General features: G+C 41.7%; 1 protein-coding gene across 1 annotated transcript; it reads left to right on the top strand.

The window, feature by feature from the left end:
• Positions 1 to 1,959: 1,959 nt before the first annotated feature.
• Positions 1,960 to 21,682, top strand: LOC139928016 (integrin beta-3-like). The gene is made up of 15 exons (XM_071920356.2): positions 1,960 to 2,132; positions 3,263 to 3,348; positions 4,388 to 4,592; positions 4,954 to 5,206; positions 6,879 to 7,041; positions 7,387 to 7,548; positions 7,731 to 7,826; positions 9,197 to 9,286; positions 10,005 to 10,139; positions 11,456 to 11,900; positions 15,418 to 15,640; positions 16,389 to 16,489; positions 16,779 to 16,898; positions 18,866 to 19,032; positions 20,265 to 21,682. Exons 1-15 carry the CDS (start codon positions 2,060 to 2,062, stop codon positions 20,331 to 20,333), a joined length of 2,388 nt encoding a protein of 795 aa, XP_071776457.2. The 5' UTR covers positions 1,960 to 2,059; the 3' UTR covers positions 20,334 to 21,682.
• Positions 21,683 to 22,238: the final 556 nt, after the last annotated feature.

Raw genomic sequence — 22,238 nt, 5'->3', positions numbered from 1 at the left:
AATCCTTGAAAGATTACAGATCATTGTTGAACATTGTAGATCATTTTTTGTTAGCAGTTTATACATCTGCAGAAGTAAACCTTAAGCAGTTGCCTGTTGAGCAGGACGATCCAGCAGCTCTCCAGTGCCAGAATCTCCCTGCTCTTACAAGCATAACCAGATAAAAACAATTCTGATTCCAGACCCTGTAACCTTGGTGAAGCATGATGGACTTGTCTGCGCTCTTTGCCATAATTTACCTTCTCGGGTGTTCATACCAGTGAAGAACTCATGAAGAAATAGCTGAATATGAGCATCAGTCCAGACTGGAGTTTGCCCTTGGTTCATTTTGTTATTCTAGGCTTTCCAAGCATGAGTAACTCCTGGCTATCAGATATCAACATCTGTTTCCTTGTACCCATAAAACATTGCGCTTTGGGACACAAACATTTTTCGCTTTGGTCTGAAAAAGTCACTAGTCCTTCCTGAGAAATAAAGTCACCTGGGGGAACTGAAAAGTCACTAAGTCTAGAGACAACGTCGCTGAGTTGACAACAGTGGTGTCAACTACAGGTCACAGTAAGCTGCCATGACCTGATGATGCTGTAGTTCTTATGGTCACCGGTAGAGGTCAGTAAAAGTCAAAGATTACTCTTCATGCTCTAAGCAGTAGGGAACCAGTTCAATAATTCACAACCTTGGAGGAAGATATTTGATAACACTTTAATAACACATCAGACAAGTTAGTGCCACATGAACATAGATAAGATCAGAAGGCATATGATCAAATAATGAGCAAATAATGTAACATCAACAACATTTTTCTGTGACAGTCATGGATGCAGAAAACACCTCTAATCTTTCAGTAACACCACTTATTGAGACGACAAAGGGTTTGGAGCTAAAAGATTTTACAAGTCATTTGTTTACAGTCTTGGATAGCATCATGACTTCTAACTGACAAGATTAATAAACTCAGCATAGAGAACAACAAAACATATTTCTAATCTCATTTAAACTGCAATTGAAATGTAATACTACTTGTAAATACATTTAATAAAACGTGTGTGGACATGGGTCAATGTTCATTATAAACAAATAATTTTAATAACTGAACTTGTTTAGATAGGTTAGGCCATAGAGATAAAACAGTTAAAATATATAAAACCGTTTTATCTCTATGGGTTAGGCTACTTGTTGAGCTTCATTCTGAATGTCATCTTGGCTTCTCTCCTGCTCCAAAGACGTTGGCCTATCCGTCTTTAAATGTAGAGCCACTCCAGTATAATGGTTTTGTAAGCTAACCGGTCTATCAAGGTTCGTACAGGACTGCCATACATTTGATAAAGTGACTTAATTGCTCTGCAAATGAGCGTTGTAACAGAGTGTTTTTGTTGTGATTAAGAAGAGTCTTGGGAATAGGCCTAATAGGCGACTGATTATTGAGACCATCATTTAACATAAGAGCAGCACCAGATTTTTCTTTATTGAACAAAAAAAAAATCCCAAATCAAAAAAGATCTACACGGTAAAAAGTGTGATAAATTCACTATATAGTCTCTATTGAGCAGACTACCGCAGCCACATCATAAGTCCCTATAGGAATATTATAGGAATATTATAATGTTCGGTTTGTGCAATTTGGTGAGGTTGGATAAGGCTCTGACTTTTTTTCTTTTTTTTTAAATCAAAATTGAGTTATCCACATAGTCTTATTTATCATCAAACTTACATCTTTGAATGTTACTCTATGCTTGTGTGGCGTTTTTTAAAAAACAAAACAACTTTTTTGCGGTTAAATGCTCAAAAAGAAAGTTCAAACAGTTTTGCCAGATTGTGCTGCACGATTAGTGGATGCTGCACTTCAGCCTCACTTTCCCCGCCCACTCCACCTAATGGTACAGCGATGAGAGCCGTGAATGGGACGGAGGGAGGGAGGGAGAGGGGCGGCTTTAGAGGATTTTACTCTATTTGGAGTTGTGTCGATTGCAGATGAAGAAAGTTTTTTCCAAGTTCTTTTAGAGTTGTAGGAGGCTATATTTCCCAGAGAGCTCCGTCCTCGCAGGGTGCCCGCAGCAGGATGGGTACTCTCACCGCGCAAAGGATATTGTGGATATGCATGTTGATTTCTACTGGAATAACAGCCATTTGTGGTAAGTTATATTGTTTTATTTTACTTTTTCATGCTTGGCTCATATAGATTTTGTTGCAGAACGCACAGGGCGACGGATATGTGAGATTTTTTAACACTGAACTTTAAAGGATACAGATGCAGCCTTTCTTTGCTTCACCCATGACTCCTGACCACCTGATGTCCCGGGGAATTACCATACTTGGCCAATGGTTCCCAAAGTGTCCGGGGACCACCGTTGCACAGGGGTCCAGGAGGAATACATATATATATATATATATATATATATATATTATTATCAGTCCACTCCCTAGAAGTGAAAGAACATGGTTCACTGTCGCACTATAACCATCCTGCCTACAGAATAGACAGTTATGTAACTCTGTAAAGTCATATCCATGCAGCGACTAAAATCTTCTCAAATGGGGTTCCTTATTGGGCAAAATGTTATCAAATGGAGGTTCGGTGACCCATAATGTGTATCTAGTTTTGGGGGGTCCTGGTCTGGACAGGAAAACATTTGGGAACCCCTGTATTAGTGGTTTCGTGAGTAGTGTCCACTGAGCCAATATCGTGAGTGAGTATAAATCCACAAGTGTGTGTGTGTGTGTGTGTGTGTGTGTGTGTGTGTGTGTGTGTGTATGTGTGTGTGTGTGTGTGTGTGTGTGTGTGTTGAGGGGATGTCAATTTAAATAACTCCAACCTGTGGCCGGATGTTATAGCCTAAAGAGTCCAAACTTAAAGACCAGACAGAAGGTTTCTGTTAGCCTAGACATTAGTGCATAAGCATTTCTGAATGGTCCATAGTTTTGTTATTCATCCATTTTAATTGCTTTGTGATATAACTCATTTTATTGTATATTTTTGTTCCAAGTTTTTCTCTGCATTATGATTGTAATCTCCTTTGTGAAGAAAAACTATAGAATGACAAATATGACAGCAAAACTTTATGTTCCCTATAGGAATATTATAGTGAGATCATAGGAGGTAAAAACACAAGAAGTACAATGAGGTTAAAATAAACTCACAATTGAGTACCACTGACACACTGTAAATCCCTACAGGGATATTACAGTGACTTTTCATTTGGGCTGAATGAAGTTAGTGAAGGATCTCTGCACTTTTGGAAGAATAACTCCACTCTGGTTCCAGGTTCCAACGTCTGCACCTCCAGAGGGGCCAGTACATGCAAGCAATGTCTGGCTGTGCACCCCAGCTGTGCCTGGTGCTTCCAAGAGGTGGGCTCCTTTTCCACTTCACTTCATTTAGGCAGTGTGCTTTCTCCCAGCCTGGCTGGTGCAGGGTGGTACAGCATTCCCGGACTGCATGGATAACATGCAGACCCAGACCGATGCTCGCTTTTACTGACAACACCAAATAGGTTCAGGTGCTCTTGCATGAGCGCTCTAATTGAAAATCAGTTTTTAACAGATAAAGGGAAGCAAAGTAATCGAGCCTCCAGTAGCCTTTCATGTTAACATTTGTTAATTATGGTGTAAGCAGTAACAATAAGTAGTCATATGCTAAAAAAGTTGACTCACTTTCTTAGCCATGACATGGATTTTTCAAAAGGGAAAATCCACCCTAAAACAAAATTCACCTATATTCCTCTTACAATCTTAAACAGTATGTGTCTAGATTTGTGAATAAGAACATGTCCCTCCCAGAGCTACAAGCACAACTGTCAACAAGAGTCACTTTTTGGAGCTGCTCCATTGACACTGTATGAGCGGCTGACACTGTGGACGCAGTGACTGAACCCATGTGATTTTATGGGGACATGGCCATGTTTACTGGTTCAAACCTATCAGTGCTACAATGAAATACTGTAAAGTCCACACAGTCAGCCTTCCATTTAAGTCAGCGGTGCAGCCCCAAATTTACCTCAAGATGATGACAATCTCACCACTCTGGTTTCTGGCCATGTGAGACAGTTGTTCACGTTCACCAGCACTGGTTGAACTGTCAGAGTACACAAACAACATTATGCACATTTTGTTTTAGGGAGTTTCCTAACATCCAGAAAGGTTAGTGCTGAGTGCTTCTTCATTCCACCACTGGGAAGATTTACTCATAGATAACATGGTGTTCTGGACCATGTCTGGACTTTTTCATCCCCATTACATTGTAGCCTTTAGATGAACTTTAGATACCCTTCCCCCTTAACACAGCTTTACTACAGACAGGAGTAAATTAACATTGATTAAGTTTTTGACAAGTTAGAATACTTCAAACTGTCAGTGCTTTGCTGTGAAAATGTCCTGGTTGTTTCCTCAGGAGTTTGGGCAGGGGGTTGCCGGCTTGTCCCGCTGCGATCTGAAGAGCAACCTGGTGGCGGCGGGCTGCGCTCCATCTGGTCTGGAGTCTCCCACCAGCAAACTGCAGGTGATCGAGGACCGGCCGCTCAGCAACAAGGCAGCGGGAGCCACGCAGGACGTCACCCAGATCCAGCCCCAGAAACTCCACATCACCCTCCGACCAGGTGGGCCGCTCCATCTGATGTTAGACATGAAGTTTATAACACGCTGAAGATTAGATAAGATTGTTTAGATTCAAACTGGAGTTACACACGAACAGGAAAGTCAGGTTGCTTACCTTATGTTGCCCAGATTTGATGGTTTCTCCCAGGCTCGGTCAACAGGGCAACTTGTTTTTGTCTAAATCCAAGTGTAGCATGAACACTTTATGGAAGAAAAGGTGATCTTAGCGCATTGCATTATCATTAAGATCTGACAAAAGGAGTAGCTCCATATGCAGTGCACCAAGTGAAACCTTGCAAAAAACAATGGCATTTCTTTGCCCGTGGAAAATAAGACTCCCCTTTCCTTCTTCCCCTCTCCCAGATGACTCCAAGCGCTTCACAGTGAAGGTGCGTCAGGTGGAGGACTATCCCGTGGATCTCTACTACCTCATGGACCTCTCCTTCTCCATGAATGACGACCTGTTCCGCCTGAGGACGCTGGGCAAGGGCCTGGCTGAGGCCATGAACCGCACCACCAGCAACCTGCGCATGGGATTTGGGGCCTTTGTGGACAAGCCCCTCTCACCTTACATGTATATTTCCCCTAAAGAGGCTGTGAAGAACCCCTGCTACAGGTAAAACACTGGTGGAATCGGTCAAGTGCTTTAAGTTTGCACCCTCATGGATTGATGATCACTGTCCTCTTAGTTCACTCTGCAGTGTATTATGCAGCCAGCTTGTGATGTTTGGATGCTTTACTCTACAAAGGACAATAATGTCAATCTAGATACCTGGTTTCTGTGCTCAAGTCAACCTGTCATGTCAACTTGTCGTTCACCTGGTGAAAATCCAGCTGGGATCAAAACACTGTCACATTAGATAGAGGAAACACCAGCTAAAAGTGTGCGGATTCTTCATAGCTTAATTTATGTTTGTTCAGATTTTATTATGTTCTACTCCTAAAGGGAAATTCTCACATTTCACAATGTCATAGCATCGCATTTTCCTTTATCTTGAGAGAGGTTAATTCAAAAACTTATAAAACAACTGAAAAAATCTTGGCAAATTTTAGGGAAAAGTATACTTCATGACAAGGAATTGATGAGTCAGCTTCCCTGCCCCATTTCCTTGTCTGACAAAGCAGAGAAATTACAAAACTGAAGCCAGATCCCACTGTATTGGAAATTCTAACCCTTCCCACACGTACTAAATTTCCCTGTAAAACTCTAATTTAACAATGTTTAACATGCCATTAGTGTAGATTTCAGTATGTGTTTATGTCTGCATGCGGGAAGTAGCTTCATTATGCAGGCGGATGATGTCATGTTTTTGAGCGCACCTTTAAATCCGGTGTTGTCTAAATGCTGGCAGCTCTTAGAGTCACAGCACTTGTTAAAGGCTTACAGTGGCTGCCCAGTGCTTAGTCAGCTCCTCTGAATCAGCCCCAGGTAATCCACTTGGAGTTTGAGGGTGTCGTGATGCGAGCTGAGTTAACCCCACCCTGAGGCTCAGCTCAGGTCAGTTTGGTGATTTAAGGTCCCATGAGGTCATTCAGTCTCGCGCTCACACACATTCTGCTGCGATCCCATCCACAGGAATGTTTGGGTGAGAGATAAGACTAGGGGAGATTTTGGTCCATAATATGGCAAAGTACTGGCAGGGAGAAAGAGAGGTGGGGGGGAGGGGGGGAGGGACACATTGCCAGGACAGTAGAACCTTGTTTAACCAAATGAAAGTCTTTGGAGAGAACAAAATGTTCAGGACAGTGAAATATATTCAAGTGCTGGAGCAAAATTCAAAATATTAGTTTTGTGTGGACACATTCTGAAATGCTCTGTACAGTCCAGTGTTTCACTGTTTTCCCCTAACTGCTTTCTGGTAAGAGGCACAATCCAATAAAATACAGAGTAACGCAGAACTGTCATGCTCTATCTGTGGGTTTGGTGACTTTATGTAATCTAATTTCATGAGGAAAATGACATACAACCAAAATGATTTCTTTGGCTTTGTAAGGTAATTTGTCAAGTAAAAAGAAGTTTTGAAACACTATTAACCTGATTTGGGGATAATTTTTCCTTTAACAACATCTGGTTATTTCCCCCATTTTTCCTATAATACATTATTAACAAGTGGGATGCATTTAATAATTTGTGTTCATAAGCGGCATCAGTCAATTTGGAGGTGACACATTCTAGTAAATGTTGTGTACAAATTCCTGGATGTATGGATGGATGTTTAGATAGACAAACAGGCAGATATGACATTGATGCTGACTGATCACCTGCCTGATCTCTGTTTGATTGACAGCATCAACACCACCTGTCTGCCCCAGTTCGGCTACAAGCATGTGCTGTCGCTGACGGAGGAAGTGGGCCGCTTCACCGAGGAGGTGAAGAAGCAGATGGTGTCCAGGAACCGAGACGCTCCGGAGGGGGGCTTCGACGCCATCATCCAGGCTGCCGTCTGCAAGGTGGAGAGACAGACCGCATGGGCACACACACACACACACTCACACACACTCCAAATAGCACACACATACACATAACTTGCATTCTCTCTTGCTTTCTTTTTCACACATTTCAGGATTGCTGAGAAAATTAGAAAAGCTACTTGATAGAATTAAGAGCAAATCTTAAACTGAATTGAAGTGAATGGGAAAGTGCTTTAGATAAACAAATAGCAAATAAAATTGAAAAAACATGTCTTCCAATGAATTCATAAGCTTTCCTTCATTCATAAGCTGAATTAAATTGTCAGACCTTCCTTCAATCCTTCCTTCCTTCCTTCCTCTGCTTTGTGGTTTAATGGGAACCAGGAGCGGATCGGCTGGCGTCCCGGTGCCTCCCACCTCCTGATCTTCACCTCAGACGCCAAGACCCACGTGGCTCTGGACGGTCGCCTGGCTGGGATCGTACAGCCCAACGACGGGCAGTGCCACCTCAACACTGAGAATATGTACAGCATGTCTACCACCATGGTCAGTGTGGGAGTGTGTGTGGGTGGGCACATGGACAGTATGACAAAGAGAAAATGAAAGGCTTTGGTTTTACTATCCCAGTGGGCATGGGTGTGCACAGGAACATTTCAGTGTGTGTGTGTGTGTGTGTGTGTGTGTGTGCATTTTCATGTGCTAATCAAGCGTCCCGTATGACCCCGCAGGACTACCCATCTCTAGCTCTGATCACAGAGAAGATGTCGGAGAACAACATCAACCTCATCTTTGCAGTCACCAACCCTGTGGTTCCTCTGTACCAGGTCAGCAGCATTGCAGTCCACACTGAACATGTTGAATGTGCATAGACCAATTTTATTATACTTAAATAAAACTAAGGCTAAACTTGAGGCATGAGGAAAACATTTTAGTCGATTAATGTGAAAAACAAAACCATAAAAAGGCAGAAACTGAATTTATAAGGGTTTCTCATAATCAGGATCAGAGCTTATTTGGGTTATGGTGAGCAGAACATGCTTTTAACAGGAGCTATCTGAAAAATGTTATATTTGAGGATTCTGAATAATAAAGGTTCATTGGCGGGCATGTAAATCACTCGCTGATACATGCATACAAACCTCGTCTTAAAAGTAATATTAACTGAAACTGAACCTGAAACTCAAAAACACACAAATCATAATCTTTAGTAACCTCGCCCTGGCTGGGGTATTCCAAACCACATTGGTGTTAAACATAGGTTAATGCCTCAGAGTTTGGATTCGGCACTGGAAGAATGGAAATTCAAAATTAATCACTAATGGTAAGAAGCATAGAGAGACAGTGTTCCGACTCAGCAAGGCTTAGACATATCCTGTCAAGATACAAACTCAGTTTTTCCCAAGTTGGAAACATTCGGTGGTGTAACCAACTGTGGCCACAGCAACTGAGTGAATGAAATAAATTATTTAGCTGTTAAGGGTGTTTTCATTCTGCTATTCTGCTTTTTGTGTTGAATGTACAACTCTCAAGGTTAGGTACAACTCTCAAGCAGTTATCAAAAACTTCTATAATACAACCAATGTGCTCCATACTGACTCTATATGATCAGAGTAACAACTATTACCAACTTTTCTACCGGTACTTTCTCCAGTTTCCATGGAGAAACCTACTAATGTAACTAATTGCTGGTTAATGTAATAACATCATGTTATTACATCATCTGTCATTTATTTCTGCATAAGCGGTGTAAGATTTTTAAGTGATGTAATAATAATATTAATGTAATAAGATTGTAATAACTTAAATGAATTTGAGTTATTCCATTATTAGTCAATATTATAATTATTATTATTACATTATCAGTTAAAATATGTTAAAGAAAATATGTTAATTGCTGGTTTATGTAATAATGTGATGAAATGTATTACATCAACAGGTTTTATTACATTTTTGACCAGTTTAGAGGGACATTTTTATTACATTTTCACAAGTTATTACAATATCTGGCAGTTATTACTTCAAAAGGGGTGTAACATATAACTAATAATTTTGACTAATAATGGAATAACTCGACTGCAATATCTGCCAAAATAATCCATATATGATATTTTGTAGCCCTTGCAAAAAGATAATTTTCCTGACGGAGTGAAGGAAGACCATAGTGTTCCAGTCTGTCTGTGTTTCTGCCTTGTAGAACTACAGTGAGCTGATTCCTGGCACAGCGGTGGGAACGCTGTCCAACGACTCGGGCAACGTTATTCAGCTTATACTGAAGGCCTACGCTGTGAGTGTTACGCACATAGACTTACATCAACACAGACACGCACACACACACACACACACACACACATATATACACCCTAGGCTAGACAGTGTTTCAGGAGATGACATGATCACCATGTGTTTGTTGACACACACCCACAGTGTCTGAGTCATACACACTGCCGAGCCAAATTGAGAGGTTCCACACTGGCCAAGGTGTGAAACTGACCAAATGTGGGTGACTTCCAACTATGTAAAATTTGGTTCCTTATTTAGGTTTTACATAGTTATTATTATGCGAAGAGTGGATGGATGAGCCAGACTAGAAGTAGTATGTTGTACTTATACAGTACTTCTTGCACTAAAAAAGCTGAAAATCTATTTGTACCTACATGAATATATACATATACTTAGAGATGGGGACTCAAGTCTCATGAGGAGAAATTGGAAGAGAGGGAAATTACTTGAAAATTGACTTCGACTCGTGATATGGAGACTTGAAAATGACATACAATTCACATAATTTATTCATTTATAGTGAAGTGACAATAAAAGTAAAAGAGACAATAATGCATTCAACTTTGCAATCAGATGGATTTGAGCTCAACTTGATTTGACTTGACTTGATTTGGGATTTGGGCCTCATCACTTCAGGCTGACTTGTGACTCAAGCAACAATATACTCAGCTGCACTCGTGTGTGTGTTTCCTGCCATTGTTTTCCTCTGTCGGTGTTGTCAGAAAATCCGCTCCAAGGTGGAGCTGGAGCTGCAGGGCGTCCCGGAGGAGCTGTCCCTGTCCTTCAACGCCACCTGTCTGAACGGAGAGCTCATCCCCGGCCTCAAGTCCTGCTCCGGACTCAAGATAGGAGACACGGTCAGTCCTGCTATTAGACTTTGTGTGTGCATGTACTGTATGTGTGTGTGTGTGCGTGTGTGTGTGTGCACTATTATTATTAAATCAAAGCAGTGTGACTTGATCTTCTACCTTTTCCCCACATAGAAGGATGTTAGATATCTGTAATGGAGAAAATTGATTATGTCCCTATCACTACTCTTAATACTCTTTACTCTTTCTTTTTAATACACTTTTTTCTCTGCACACGTTTTTCTTCTGAATTTGCTATTTTGATCCATTGGAAATGTCAACTTCCTCATCTCAACCTAGCCTCTCTAACCTCAGAGCTACTGCTGCCCGTTTTTAACGAGACATTGTTGGTGGCCGTATTCGCTTGTTTGTAAAAATAATGTGTCAGTTCCATGTACTATTTTCCACCCTCCTTTTGTCCCTTCCTGTTTCCGCCCTTGCTCCTATCTGCAGCAAAGAGCAGATGATGGAAAGAAGACAAGTTCCTGAAGGACACTGTGTTCTTATCTGTCCATCTTTCCTCTGCCGTCTCCCTTTCCTAAATAGAGCAAATTATGCCGGCATTTGCATTTTTTCTCTCTCTCTCAGCTTCTTTGGCTGTTTCTCCTTTTCTCTCCTCACTCCAGGTGACATTTTTTGGCCTTCAAACATTTCTTTCTCTCTGCCTCTATTCCCCTTTTTTCTCCATATATGGCAGTCTCCCCAGATAGTCTTGTAGTAACTGCCCACTTTTGGACATTTACCAGTTTTGGATGCAACGCCGAATGAACAATTACTTTGACGAAACACATATGGAGGCATTCCCTGTGTTAAGCCTTCATGCTGTTTCTCCCTGAATGCAGACTACAGTGATTAGAAAGTGCTGGAACTTTGAATGAACCCATTAAAGTACCGTTGCATGTTAAGTATTCTACACAGGGTGGATAGAGTAGGATGGTCGGTTTCTCACTGAGTGTGTATGTGTGTGTGTGTGTGTGTATGTCTGGATCAGCCCATTTCCTGTGCAGTGTCCTATTTGACTGAGTCACTCCTACCAGCCACAAGACCTATGTGCCACTATCTACACACACACACACACACATACACACACACACACACACACACGGCACAGTGTCATTCTTGATGAATGAGGGATTTGGCAGCATCTGGATGCAGTATCTCTTTGCCATGAAAAGCTGTTTAAAAAAGAAGTGGCCTCAAAATATCTTTGAACCAAAACATTCTTTCCTCCAGCATTTGACATGCAAAAACTTCAAACCCAAAGTCCTTTTTATTCCGTGCAACACTTGACCTCCAGCTACACCCCCACCCCTCCTTTCATCCAGGTCTCCTTCAGCGTGGAGGCTCGTGCTCGCGGTTGCCCCAAACAGAAGAAGAAAACCTTCGTCATCAAGCCTGTGGGCTTCAAGGACTCCCTCTCCATCACCGTCACCTTCGAGTGCGACTGCAAGTGCCAGACCAAGGCCCAGCCCGACAGCCCTAAATGTAACCAGGGCAACGGGACCTACGAGTGCGGCATCTGCCTGTGCCACCCGGGTCGCCTGGGGCCGCGCTGCGAGTGCGCCGAGGGCGACTATAATCCCATGGAGCAGGACCGCTGCAGCGCGCCCGCGGGCTCCGGAGGCCCCCAGGCTGCCATCTGTAGCGGCCGCGGCGACTGTGTGTGTGGCCAGTGTGTGTGCCACAGCAGCGACTTTGGCAAAGTGTGGGGCAAGCTGTGCGAGTGTGATGACTTCAACTGCCTGCGCTACAAGGGTGAACTGTGCTCAGGTAAGATACTGTGATCATGTGATTATAAGTTAAAATGACCCCCAACTGTGGGATGAATTTGCTTGAGAACATCTTGCTGCATGTAGTAACCACAACTTTGTAAAACACAGTACACAATTTTCTTTTAAAGTCTTCAATTAGATTCAGAATGACCTTTATTGGCCATTTTGGAGGAATTTGACTTGATTGCATACACTTACACACTATACAAGATGGGCACACTGTAAGAAGCACAAGTGGACAGGCACTACAAGAGAAATAAACTGAGTAGGAGGGGAAAATGGCCCAAAGACCATCATGACTCTTATGTCTGTGTTCCTGGGAGAGTTTCAGAGACTGTGTGTACCCTAACTGTCGGGGCTGGCAGTCCCCTTCACCACACTGACTTACCACCCACCTCATCTGGGAAGAATTACATACAATAACAACTCTCCCCTCTGCCCAGGACATGGCTCTATTCACAACAAACACACTGCGGTGTGTGTGTGTGTGTGTGTGTGTGTGTGTGTGTGTCAGTCAGGCCAAACTTACATATCTAGGAGTTCAATAGGATTCATGCGCCGAGAAAACGTAAGCAAGCCTGACCCATCATACAGACTAACAGTTTCTAGGTTCATTGGAAGTTTTGATGGAATTTAACTGTGGTTGAGATTACTAAACAGTGGGAATGACACAGAGGATATTTGATGAAGTAATCCATTATGTCACATCATGCTGTTTTAACTAGTATAATGAGGTTTTGGTTTTTTAAACCTCACTTGCACCACTTGCCTTTAACTGCACCTTGTTTTTATCTTTTATGAAAAAATAAACTAAATGAATAATACAATAAACTGCACTGCTGTTCCTTGGGTAGGATTAAGTGAAAAGTAGGCCTACATGTTTGGTAATTGTCGAGAGCTTTACATCAAGGCAGGGTGGGAATTTCCTCACCAGTGGTGTTTGAAAAGAGACAGTATGTCATCAAGTCAGTCTGCCAGTGGAAAAAAATGGGATGTGATAGGAATAAGAACGTCTAGGACGAGCTGTGTAAATCATGTGAATTGGATCGTACATAACCTGCTGTCATTTCAGTCTTGTGCTGATAACAGTTCACTCGCTCTCAGTAGCTACAGATAGGGTCTAATATACATGTATCACCAGCTTTCAAGAAATCCCATTAACAGGCATGGTGCACTTCAACAGAAATGACCAAATCTACTGTAGTAAGAATCAATCAAAGAAGAGGTTGAGAACATCAGGAGCATCTCTTGTCCTGTCTGTTCACACAGCATCAGAGCAGCGGCACTTTCAAGTTCTGCAGCAAGTGCCTTTCTTCTTTACTGGTATCTGATCTCCCTGATCTCAATTTATACCCTAACTACCTGCTGATTAGTTTGGAAATCAAACTAGAGCACACAATCGATGATATCTTGTTGTGTTTAGGGTTATGGAGGTGGAGGCTAACTCTCAAAAGAAGTGTTGAAGTGCTGTCTTTCCTCAGTATTTCTTGACTTTTTTAGCTTGAAATGTGGATGGAAGACAGGAGACACAAATACAGGATGAGGAGAAAAAGGACAGCATGACTGCATAAACTGCCAAGAGAAAGGACCATGCAGTCAAATTATCCAAGTGTTCATCACAAGTCCACTACTTCACCTAAGCCGAAGGCCTTGTTGACAATAGATTTAGACTATTTATTTCTAGTTAAAATGCACGAATTGATACTAAGATTGCTCAGGGAATATTTAAATTGAGCACTGTTAAGCCTATACACAGAACGGCTCACACTTCATCACACCATCAGATCTCATCCAGCTTCGAGCGCTTAACCCCCACCCCCCACCCCCCACCCCCCCACCCCCCGTTCTCGCAGACATGTTTTGCTGTATTCCCCAAAGGCCATAGATTATCATGAAAATACCTTTCTGCTTACTCATTGGCTAGTGTGGTGTCATAGGGCTAAAAATAAACCCCAAGTTTGGCAAGAAAGGGCCAAGTGGGAGAGCGCTGGAAATGTTCTGGATGTGTGCAAATGTGTGTAGTGCATGCGAGTGTGTGTGTGTGTGTGTGTGTGCTGGTGGCTTGACATGCCTTATTCAGGGTGAGGACCATTCTTCTTCCCCCACAGAATGGTCTAATTAGAAGCCAGTGGTCCAGTGGTCCTGCGGTCCTGCGGTCCTGGCAGTTTGTTTATGGATAATCTTTTATCCAGTCAGACTGTTCCAAGCAGCTTCCGGTCTCATTGTTTATCTGGGCAATGCTTTGTGGTGATACGCCACAACAAGGGATGTGTGTAATGTCTTCTGCATTGTCACTCCCTTACTGGCACGCGCACACACACACACACACACACACACACACACATAGAGGCATAGAGTCAGAATAATTACACGTAAATTCCCTCACTTACACATGCACACACACACACACACACACACACAGACCAAAAAAAGCGCTCCAGACACCACTGGCACACAATGAAATTAGCTTCAGATCTTCAACAGTTGCAGAAACATGGCTTACCACTGCTCCGTTCCAGTATTTGGGATCAAAAGCCAAGAGTTCCACATTTTTAGACATTAAAATGGCTTGGCAAGAGATTACCACCAACGTTTTGGTGTTGAAATATAATGCTTCACAGATTTATTCCTGTTGGAATGAGTCTAAACACTACTATCACTGTTGGGTGAAAACCTTGTACCTAATTAAAACAGCCTTGTATTTAGTTCAGCCACCATGCATTTTGAGTTTATCTGATGGGGTGTTGAAAGGCTTTCATGAGCACTAAGGGTGGTAGAATATCCTCAGGTTATAGAGGAAGCATGAAGTTAAAACATAATATTTTCAAAAGCCACAAAAGCAACATACAGTATATGAGGAATGCCTGTACTAAATCTGATGGAGTGTGGAACCACATTGGTGCTACTTATGTCTGTATTTAATTCTGTTCTTACTGTAATAACCATATAACAAAGCCTCTTGGCCTATCAGTTCTAAACCTATGTTGTTTCATTTCAACAGTTGAAATTACAGTAATTTTAACCACTAAATAGTCCATCTCTCCTTTTTCCTTCTGAATTCCCACCGCACGCTCACTTTCACACTGAATTTCAAATGGTCACATTGTCTTCTTTCATTTTTTGTTCTCTGCTCTTCCTCCCCTCCCTCTCTTCACTTCCTCTTCCTCCTCTCTCACCCCCTCCTTCTTTCCCTCATCCTTATAATTCTCCTCATTTATGCACACATACCTACTTTTATTGGTTGTATATTTTAAAAATTTATATAGGAATACGTGTGGGAATAGTTAGGATACGTATTTGAAGAATGAGAATTACAACAATAAAGTAGAATAGATGAGTGAAAGTGTAATTATATGGGTGTGTGTGTGGTGTCCATGCATATGAAGGGAGGTTAACTTAACTGATCTGATCAATGATTGCAATTTTGACCAATGGCGTCTCTTCCCTCTCTTCCTCCCTCCTCTCTTCCTCTTCCCTCTACCTCCTCCCTCCCTCCCTCCCTCCCTCCCTCCCAGGCCATGGAACCTGTGACTGTGGTTTCTGCCAGTGTGGGCCGGACTGGCAGGGCGAGAACTGTAACTGCTCCAGGCGGACCGACACCTGCATGTCCAACCTGGGCCTGCTGTGCAGCGGGAGGGGCCAGTGTGTGTGCGGGGCCTGTGAGTGCACCCAGCCCGGCGCCTACGGGGCCACCTGCGACAAGTGTCCCACCTGCCCCGACGCCTGCACCATGAAGAAGTGAGTCTGGACACAGCGAAAACATGGAAGAGCATATAGATGCATGTGCCCACGCATAAACTCAAATACACAAAGCACACACAAACACATACAGTATATAGTGTATATACAGTATGTGAGCATGTGCACCAGGATTAGGCCGATATATCAGACTGATACTGGTCTTTATTTGAATATCGGATATTGGCCAGTCATGTCATCCACTGCTGATATGATGGAGGTTCTGTCTGTAAAACTTGCAATTAAATTTGATTTCTTTGCTCATGTTATTAATTCATTTAATTGATCAATAATAATTATTGTAAATTAATTATTTAGTTAAAGGTAGTAATCTATCTCAGAGTTTCCCTGCCATTGAATAGGTGCAGTGGGTCTCCCTGCCTTAAAGAGCAGATAACCCTAACTAAACTAAAAAATAATTTCATTAGTCTGGGTTCAGTGGAGAGTTTCAGTGTCACATGGTCTAAATACTGTTTCAAGAATACATTTCTGGTGGGAAACACTGAATACTTAGTATACTGAGTAATGTTTTAGCATGAAAATAGAAAAGATATTTAAATATATTCAGTGCCGGCACAAAATATTGACTATTGGGAGCTTCAATCCAAAAATATCAGTAGCGGTATCAACCTTCAAAACCTTCAAAAGTCTGGGTGTGCACTTGAACTGTGTGACTAACAGAGCTGTGATGTTTAGAAAGCTGTGCAGTAAAATGTGCTGATGATCTGTTTTTTTTTTCTTCTGGTAGGGAATGTGTGGAGTGTAAGCACTTCAAGAGGGGCAAGCTGTTTGAGGACAACACCTGCACTCGCATCTGCAGGGATGAGATTGAGCTAGTGGAAGACTTAGGTGAGGCATGCGGCCGCCGACCAATCAAAAGGCTGCACAATCTTACATAGTAATGTGATTAGTGTGTGAATGCTAAATTGAGTTTCTGAAGTTCACAAAAGTTGCTCCATGGACGTCAGACAAAAACTGTTGCAAAATTACAAATTATTTATTGCGGATTTTGATGCATTCTTCACACAAAAGATGAAGATGAAGCTTGGAGGCTGATCATTGAGACATTTAGATTTAGCTTTTCAAGTCCAGCTTGACTAACTGATGTGGTACCATATCCTCTTGATCTTACATCCAGTGCTCCATGATACAAATGCTGTGAACTGTACTTACAAGGATGAGGACGACTGTGTGGAGCGTTTTCAGTACTATGAGGACGCCAGCGGCAAGTCCATCTTGTATGTCGTCAAAGAGCCAGGTAAGAAAGATCCATTTAACGTTTGTTAGAAGTATACTAGAGGACAGTAATTGAGAATTCATAATTCAGACACTATATGAGAAGGATGAAGGGAGGCTCTATAACAGATAACTGTGAAATACTGATTATATAACAAGGAAAGAAAGCTACCCAGAGCCACAAATGCATCATTATAGATCCTGTTTTCTTTTTTAAATGAAAACAATCACACAATCACTGCCACTCGGAGTGTATACCGATACAAATTTCGTATCAGTGCTTTTTCTTCATCCATCTTGTACAAATTGCCACTTCCCCTGCTGCACGCCCTTCATCTGCTTGTTAAGTGGCCCTGCAGAAAGAGTGCAGGGCGGTAAAAGATCCTTTAATGACCACCAGTGCCCGCAGAGAAAGTCTGTCCTCGGGTTAGCTTTTAATGGATGCGTGTGTTTAATTTAGGCGCGACTGGGTAGCAGAGAACTACACCAAACATGCCTTGAACACAATGCGCCCCGCCGTGCAAAAGAGGGTCGTAAACAGCCGTCCAGCTCCTCGAGGAACCCGCTGACACTACAAATCCTGAAGAGGAAAGCAGGAGAGGGAGAGAGAACAGAGGAAACTAAGCAAGACAAAGAAAGGGATACACAACATATAAGAAGGGAGACAAACAGCAGTGAGGGAGGCTAAGAAGGAAAAAGAGGAGAGGAGGAGATGATGGGAAACAGAAACAGCCCTTTTAAATATTAATTGATCAAGTTGACTAAGCATATATTCCTCATTTAGAAGTTAAGAGATGTAGAATCAAACAAATCTACATGTAGCTGCTCAGACATCAAACACAAGTGAAAAAAGGTTGGAGAAACATAAATGATTATAGCCTATTTCTAGTCATTTTACAATATTTGACAATATATACAGCCTCTCATAATACAAAAATGTACTAGATTTCTAGTAAAAAAGAACATAAATGAGTTGAGAACATGTAAAAAATGAAATGTACAGCAGCTGACATGCATTTGAATGATGCACAAACCTGACAGGACTGGTGTGTAAGCCATAATGATAACTGACATTGAGATCATTATTGGGATCAAAAGGTTGGTTGAAGAGCCGGAAACAGAGTGAGAGTCAGGGAGGTAGAGAGTGGAGGGAGAGAGGAAGCGGAGGAGTGGAGCTTTGATGTCGGCCGTAAAAGTTCACCCTGTCTGCTGTTGCCCCGCTAGGTTACTCAACACTCTACTATAGACACACAAGCACACACACAGACAAATGGACAGATATGCACACAGACAGGGAGAAAGACACACACACACACACACAGACAAATGGACAGATATGCACACAGACAGGGAGAAAGACACACACACACACACACACAGACAAATGGACAGATATGCACACAGACAGGGAGAAAGACACACGCACACACACACACAGATGGATCTTATCACTGTGGCTAGGAGTATAAAGGCAAGTCATTTCTGCCGATCATGAGAAAAACAAACTGTTGCCAGACTTCAGTTCACATCGTAAGCAAATCTCACCCTAGAACAATGCAGCAATGATACTGAATGACACCTCTTTCATCCCTTCACAGATCTGATAGTCCTAATTAGGTGTAGTCCACATGATAGAAAGTGGGAAGAGGTATTTTATTTATACCTGTCATCCATGCTAGCAAGGACTGTTTCTACCTGTCGTAGTGACACATTACCCAGTCTCTAAGCCATAAGCCCTGTGCCGGCCAGCAAGATAGATGGCAATGTTACTGATCTAGCCATTTCAAAGGCATACTGCTGAATCAGACAAAGGATGGCATTTCTACCACAGGAGCGAGTTTAATTTCCTTTTTCAGCTCCATCATATGAGGAGACAGGGGAGGAAGCAACTTTGTGAAATCAGACTTCCTCTGCCCTGGCTTCTGGTTTTATCTTCTCCTGTTTGTCCCCTTTTACTCATCCCTTTTATCTCTCCCTCCTTCCCTCCAGATTGCCCCAAGGGCCCAGACATCTTGGTGGTGCTTCTGTCAGTGGCGGGGGCCATCTTGTTCCTTGGCTTGGCGGCTCTGCTCATCTGGAAGCTGCTGGTTACCATCCACGACAGGCGGGAGTTTGCCAAATTTGAGGAGGAGCGCGCTCGTGCCAAGTGGGACACGGTGAGTGAGGGTAGCATGGGGCAGCGCGTGTACGGATGTTGATGTGGGAATGTTGAAACTACTAATGTGGTGTTGGTTCAATACCAAAATAAAAGTCAAGATAATTGTATCACCAACCATTTAGATTGGAATTCAAAATGTAACGTTACGATTTTTCTATGCAATCCTCCGTCTCTGCTCTGTCTCCCTCTCTCTCACACACACACACACACAGTCACATGCCCACGCAACCATACACACACACACACACACACACACACAAGCCCACACACACAGTCACTCTCTCTCTCTCTTTTTTTCTGAAGATGTTTTTTATTATTTTGCGGCATGCTGTTACTCCCAGCAGAACAAAAGGCAGCCACCACTTCCCAAGGAAGGGTTGGGTCTGAAATTAGCTGACGCTAATTAGCCTTTACTGGTAATAGGCTGCGCTGTGGCCTCACACACCCAAACCTTCTGCGGGGCCTAAAACCCCACAGACTCCTGATAGTTTAAAGATACTCACTGCGTATTAGAAGTGAAAACATAAGCCGCCTGTTCAAGGTAATGCATTTGTGTAAACTACAAGTTTAGTTCTCAGAATAGGAGGGATTTCATATATTGGTTATGAGATGGAGTATTTTCATTTCAGGGAGTATTATGCTTCAAGCAAATATCTTACTTTAAGTTGCAAGTTACTTTGAAGAAAAGGGTTTTGAGTTAAACAAAATGATACACTTTTTAGTTTTGAGATTATCAACTTTTAGGAAGCAATTAGAGCAAGGAGAAATGGCCAATTTCATGGAAAGTGGAATACCTTCTAGTACTGAAATATGACAACATTACATTGAGCATAGTTTTGCTTTTGATACCAAAGTATATTTAACATAAAATTCCTTAATATTTTTATTTAAGTTGCACCCTGAATTGAAAATATTGACTTTTACCAGAGCTCTATTTTATGAGTTTATTTCTACTTTTAAGTAAAGGATTTATGTACTCCTTATACTGCGGTTTTAATGTATAGTATGTGTAAAAATACAACAAAAAAAACAAAAAAAACAATCAAGGCCAGTTTTTTCTGAACAGTAGCTGCATAACCAAAGTACCCATTTCCCTTGAGGGTCACTTAAGGTGTTTTTGTAGAATTACCTACAATCCATTGTGAATCATAAACACTAAAAACAACAACTAAAAACTCAGATACTGACCTCTTTCTCTGCCTCTCCCTCTTTCTGTCCTTTGCTTAACAGGGACACAATCCTCTGTACAAAGGAGCCACCTCTACCTTCACAAACATCACTTACAGAGGCAAGGATTGATGCTGCAGAGCAATCCAAAGCCAAAGAAGAAGAAGGACCAAATGGACTTTTACAGTCCTTTCTGGGAAGCCACCAAATCATGTGCAGGCCTCTACTGTCACAAGACAATATTTAATAATTATTTGTGTTTGTAAATATGTAGAAATGATTCCATGGACATATTTTATCAGGGATTTGTCATAAGCATCCACGTATATTACCTTACTAGGACAGATATCGTTTTGACTTTACGTATGGTAGACTGAGAATTGTTGTGTTGCGTTAACTTGACTGTGAGACATGCTTTAGGTTATGACAACAAGAAGCAAAGTGCAGATAATGTTATGCGAAACACACAACATCACTTCCTGTTTGTGGGACTTAGTGGGCCTAAGATAAAACTGTCTTTGGGAGAGTCAACATTCATTTGAGGAAACTGTCACTTCACTCAAAGAAAAAAACTGTGCCGTTTCCTGAGCAGACCTTCATAGATAAGTGTTTTACTTTGCGTGCAGTCCTGCTAATGTTATCTTATTGCTAAAATATGTAAAATATGTTTTAGTCATTCTAGGTTTTTCTCATGGGGTGGGAAATACAGTATCATGTTCCAGTGAACTTTCCGCAACCATATGAGGAGTCCTGTATTGAAATGTGAAAAACAAGGGTCCGGGCCAAAAAATATTATGAATAAATGAAGTGCTTTTTAGTCCAAAATGAGACTACCGCTTGGGGGAAAAAAAATGATAGGTACCTACTTCTACAAAATGATCACTGACAGTAAAGTAAAACTCATTATGGATTATTAAAGTTATTGGTTATCTGAAGACAGTTGCTTACAAAACAGTGTCATTTTAGAGAACATGATATTTTAAATAATAAACGTGACATTATAGGCTATTTCTCAAAATGGATACATGGCATTTTGGAAAGAAACTCTTCTATTGACTCATGTACGCCACATGTTAAAGGCTCAGTAGTGACTAACTTTCAGCTGATGTATTTTTGTACTACAAATGTTCAAAATGTACTTGAGGCTAAATGTCTTGAAAACCCCTTTTCCAAGCCAATGGCCAATCATTGAGACATTCAGGCACATGATTTCCTGCAATATTTGTTGTGTTTACAATTTGTTAGTGACATCAACCAATTCCTTCATGGGATAAACCTTATCAGAATGCTTTAGATATTTAATCGATGTACAGTATTTGCACTTGTGGGTATGTTTAAGTTCTCAGTGATTTATACATTGTCTGCGCAAGCCAGACAGTGCATGGACAGAAAAGCAAGGATGTAGTGCTTTGATGTGTAATATTAGGTCAACAAGGATTTTCAAATGAATGACCTATTAAATCACTCCAAATAACACAAGATTTGTTTTGTTTCTCCTTATTATTATTTTTTTTACACCCATTTCACAAAGGAATGTATTGAACACCCAGATTGATACTTGTTGCTGAATGCTTGTTGATGAATTGCTTTTCAAATGATACATAATATATACTGACAACCATGCTGGTGTTTAAGAATATCAAAGGACTGGAGCTGACTTGCTGGTCTTTTGTGTACAATGCACTGCTTCCATCTCGTGGACTGTATGTATATTGCAAGTATCCTGCAGCCTGTTGATGAACACAAGTGATGCCCATCCCCAATAATAGGTGGGCAGTAGGTGAGGCATAAAGGTGATTTTAACTTTATTCAGCCAATGAATTCATCAGCTTCTATTGAAACTTCATGGCCCAGATGTGTTTATTACCACAACAAAACTGATGTTGGTGACACTGGGACAATTCAGAACTGTCAAAACCAAGTTGCACAATGCAGCACCCCCAATCACTTGTTATATTATCCGAGTCAGATATGACAGTTGAAGCGGGTGGAGTTGTCTCATGTAAAGAGCTATGTTGCATGTCTTCAGTGGTTGAC

Source organism: Centroberyx gerrardi, chromosome 20, assembly GCF_048128805.1.
Source record: "Centroberyx gerrardi isolate f3 chromosome 20, fCenGer3.hap1.cur.20231027, whole genome shotgun sequence".
NCBI classification, from domain to species: Eukaryota; Metazoa; Chordata; class Actinopteri; order Beryciformes; family Berycidae; genus Centroberyx; species Centroberyx gerrardi.
Note: the sequence above shows the minus strand (reverse complement) of the source record. Positions and strands in the feature narration are given on the sequence as shown.

Coding starts and splice junctions, on each gene's coding strand:
- LOC139928016 (XM_071920356.2), top strand. CDS start 2,060: ATGGGTACTCTCACCGCGCAAAGGATATTGTGGATATGCATGTTGATT. Junction 4,593..4,953: donor CCACATCACCCTCCGACCAG/GTGGGCCGCTCC, acceptor CCCCTCTCCCAG/ATGACTCCAAGCGCTTCACA. Junction 11,901..15,417: donor CAAGGGTGAACTGTGCTCAG/GTAAGATACTGT, acceptor CCTCCCTCCCAG/GCCATGGAACCTGTGACTGT.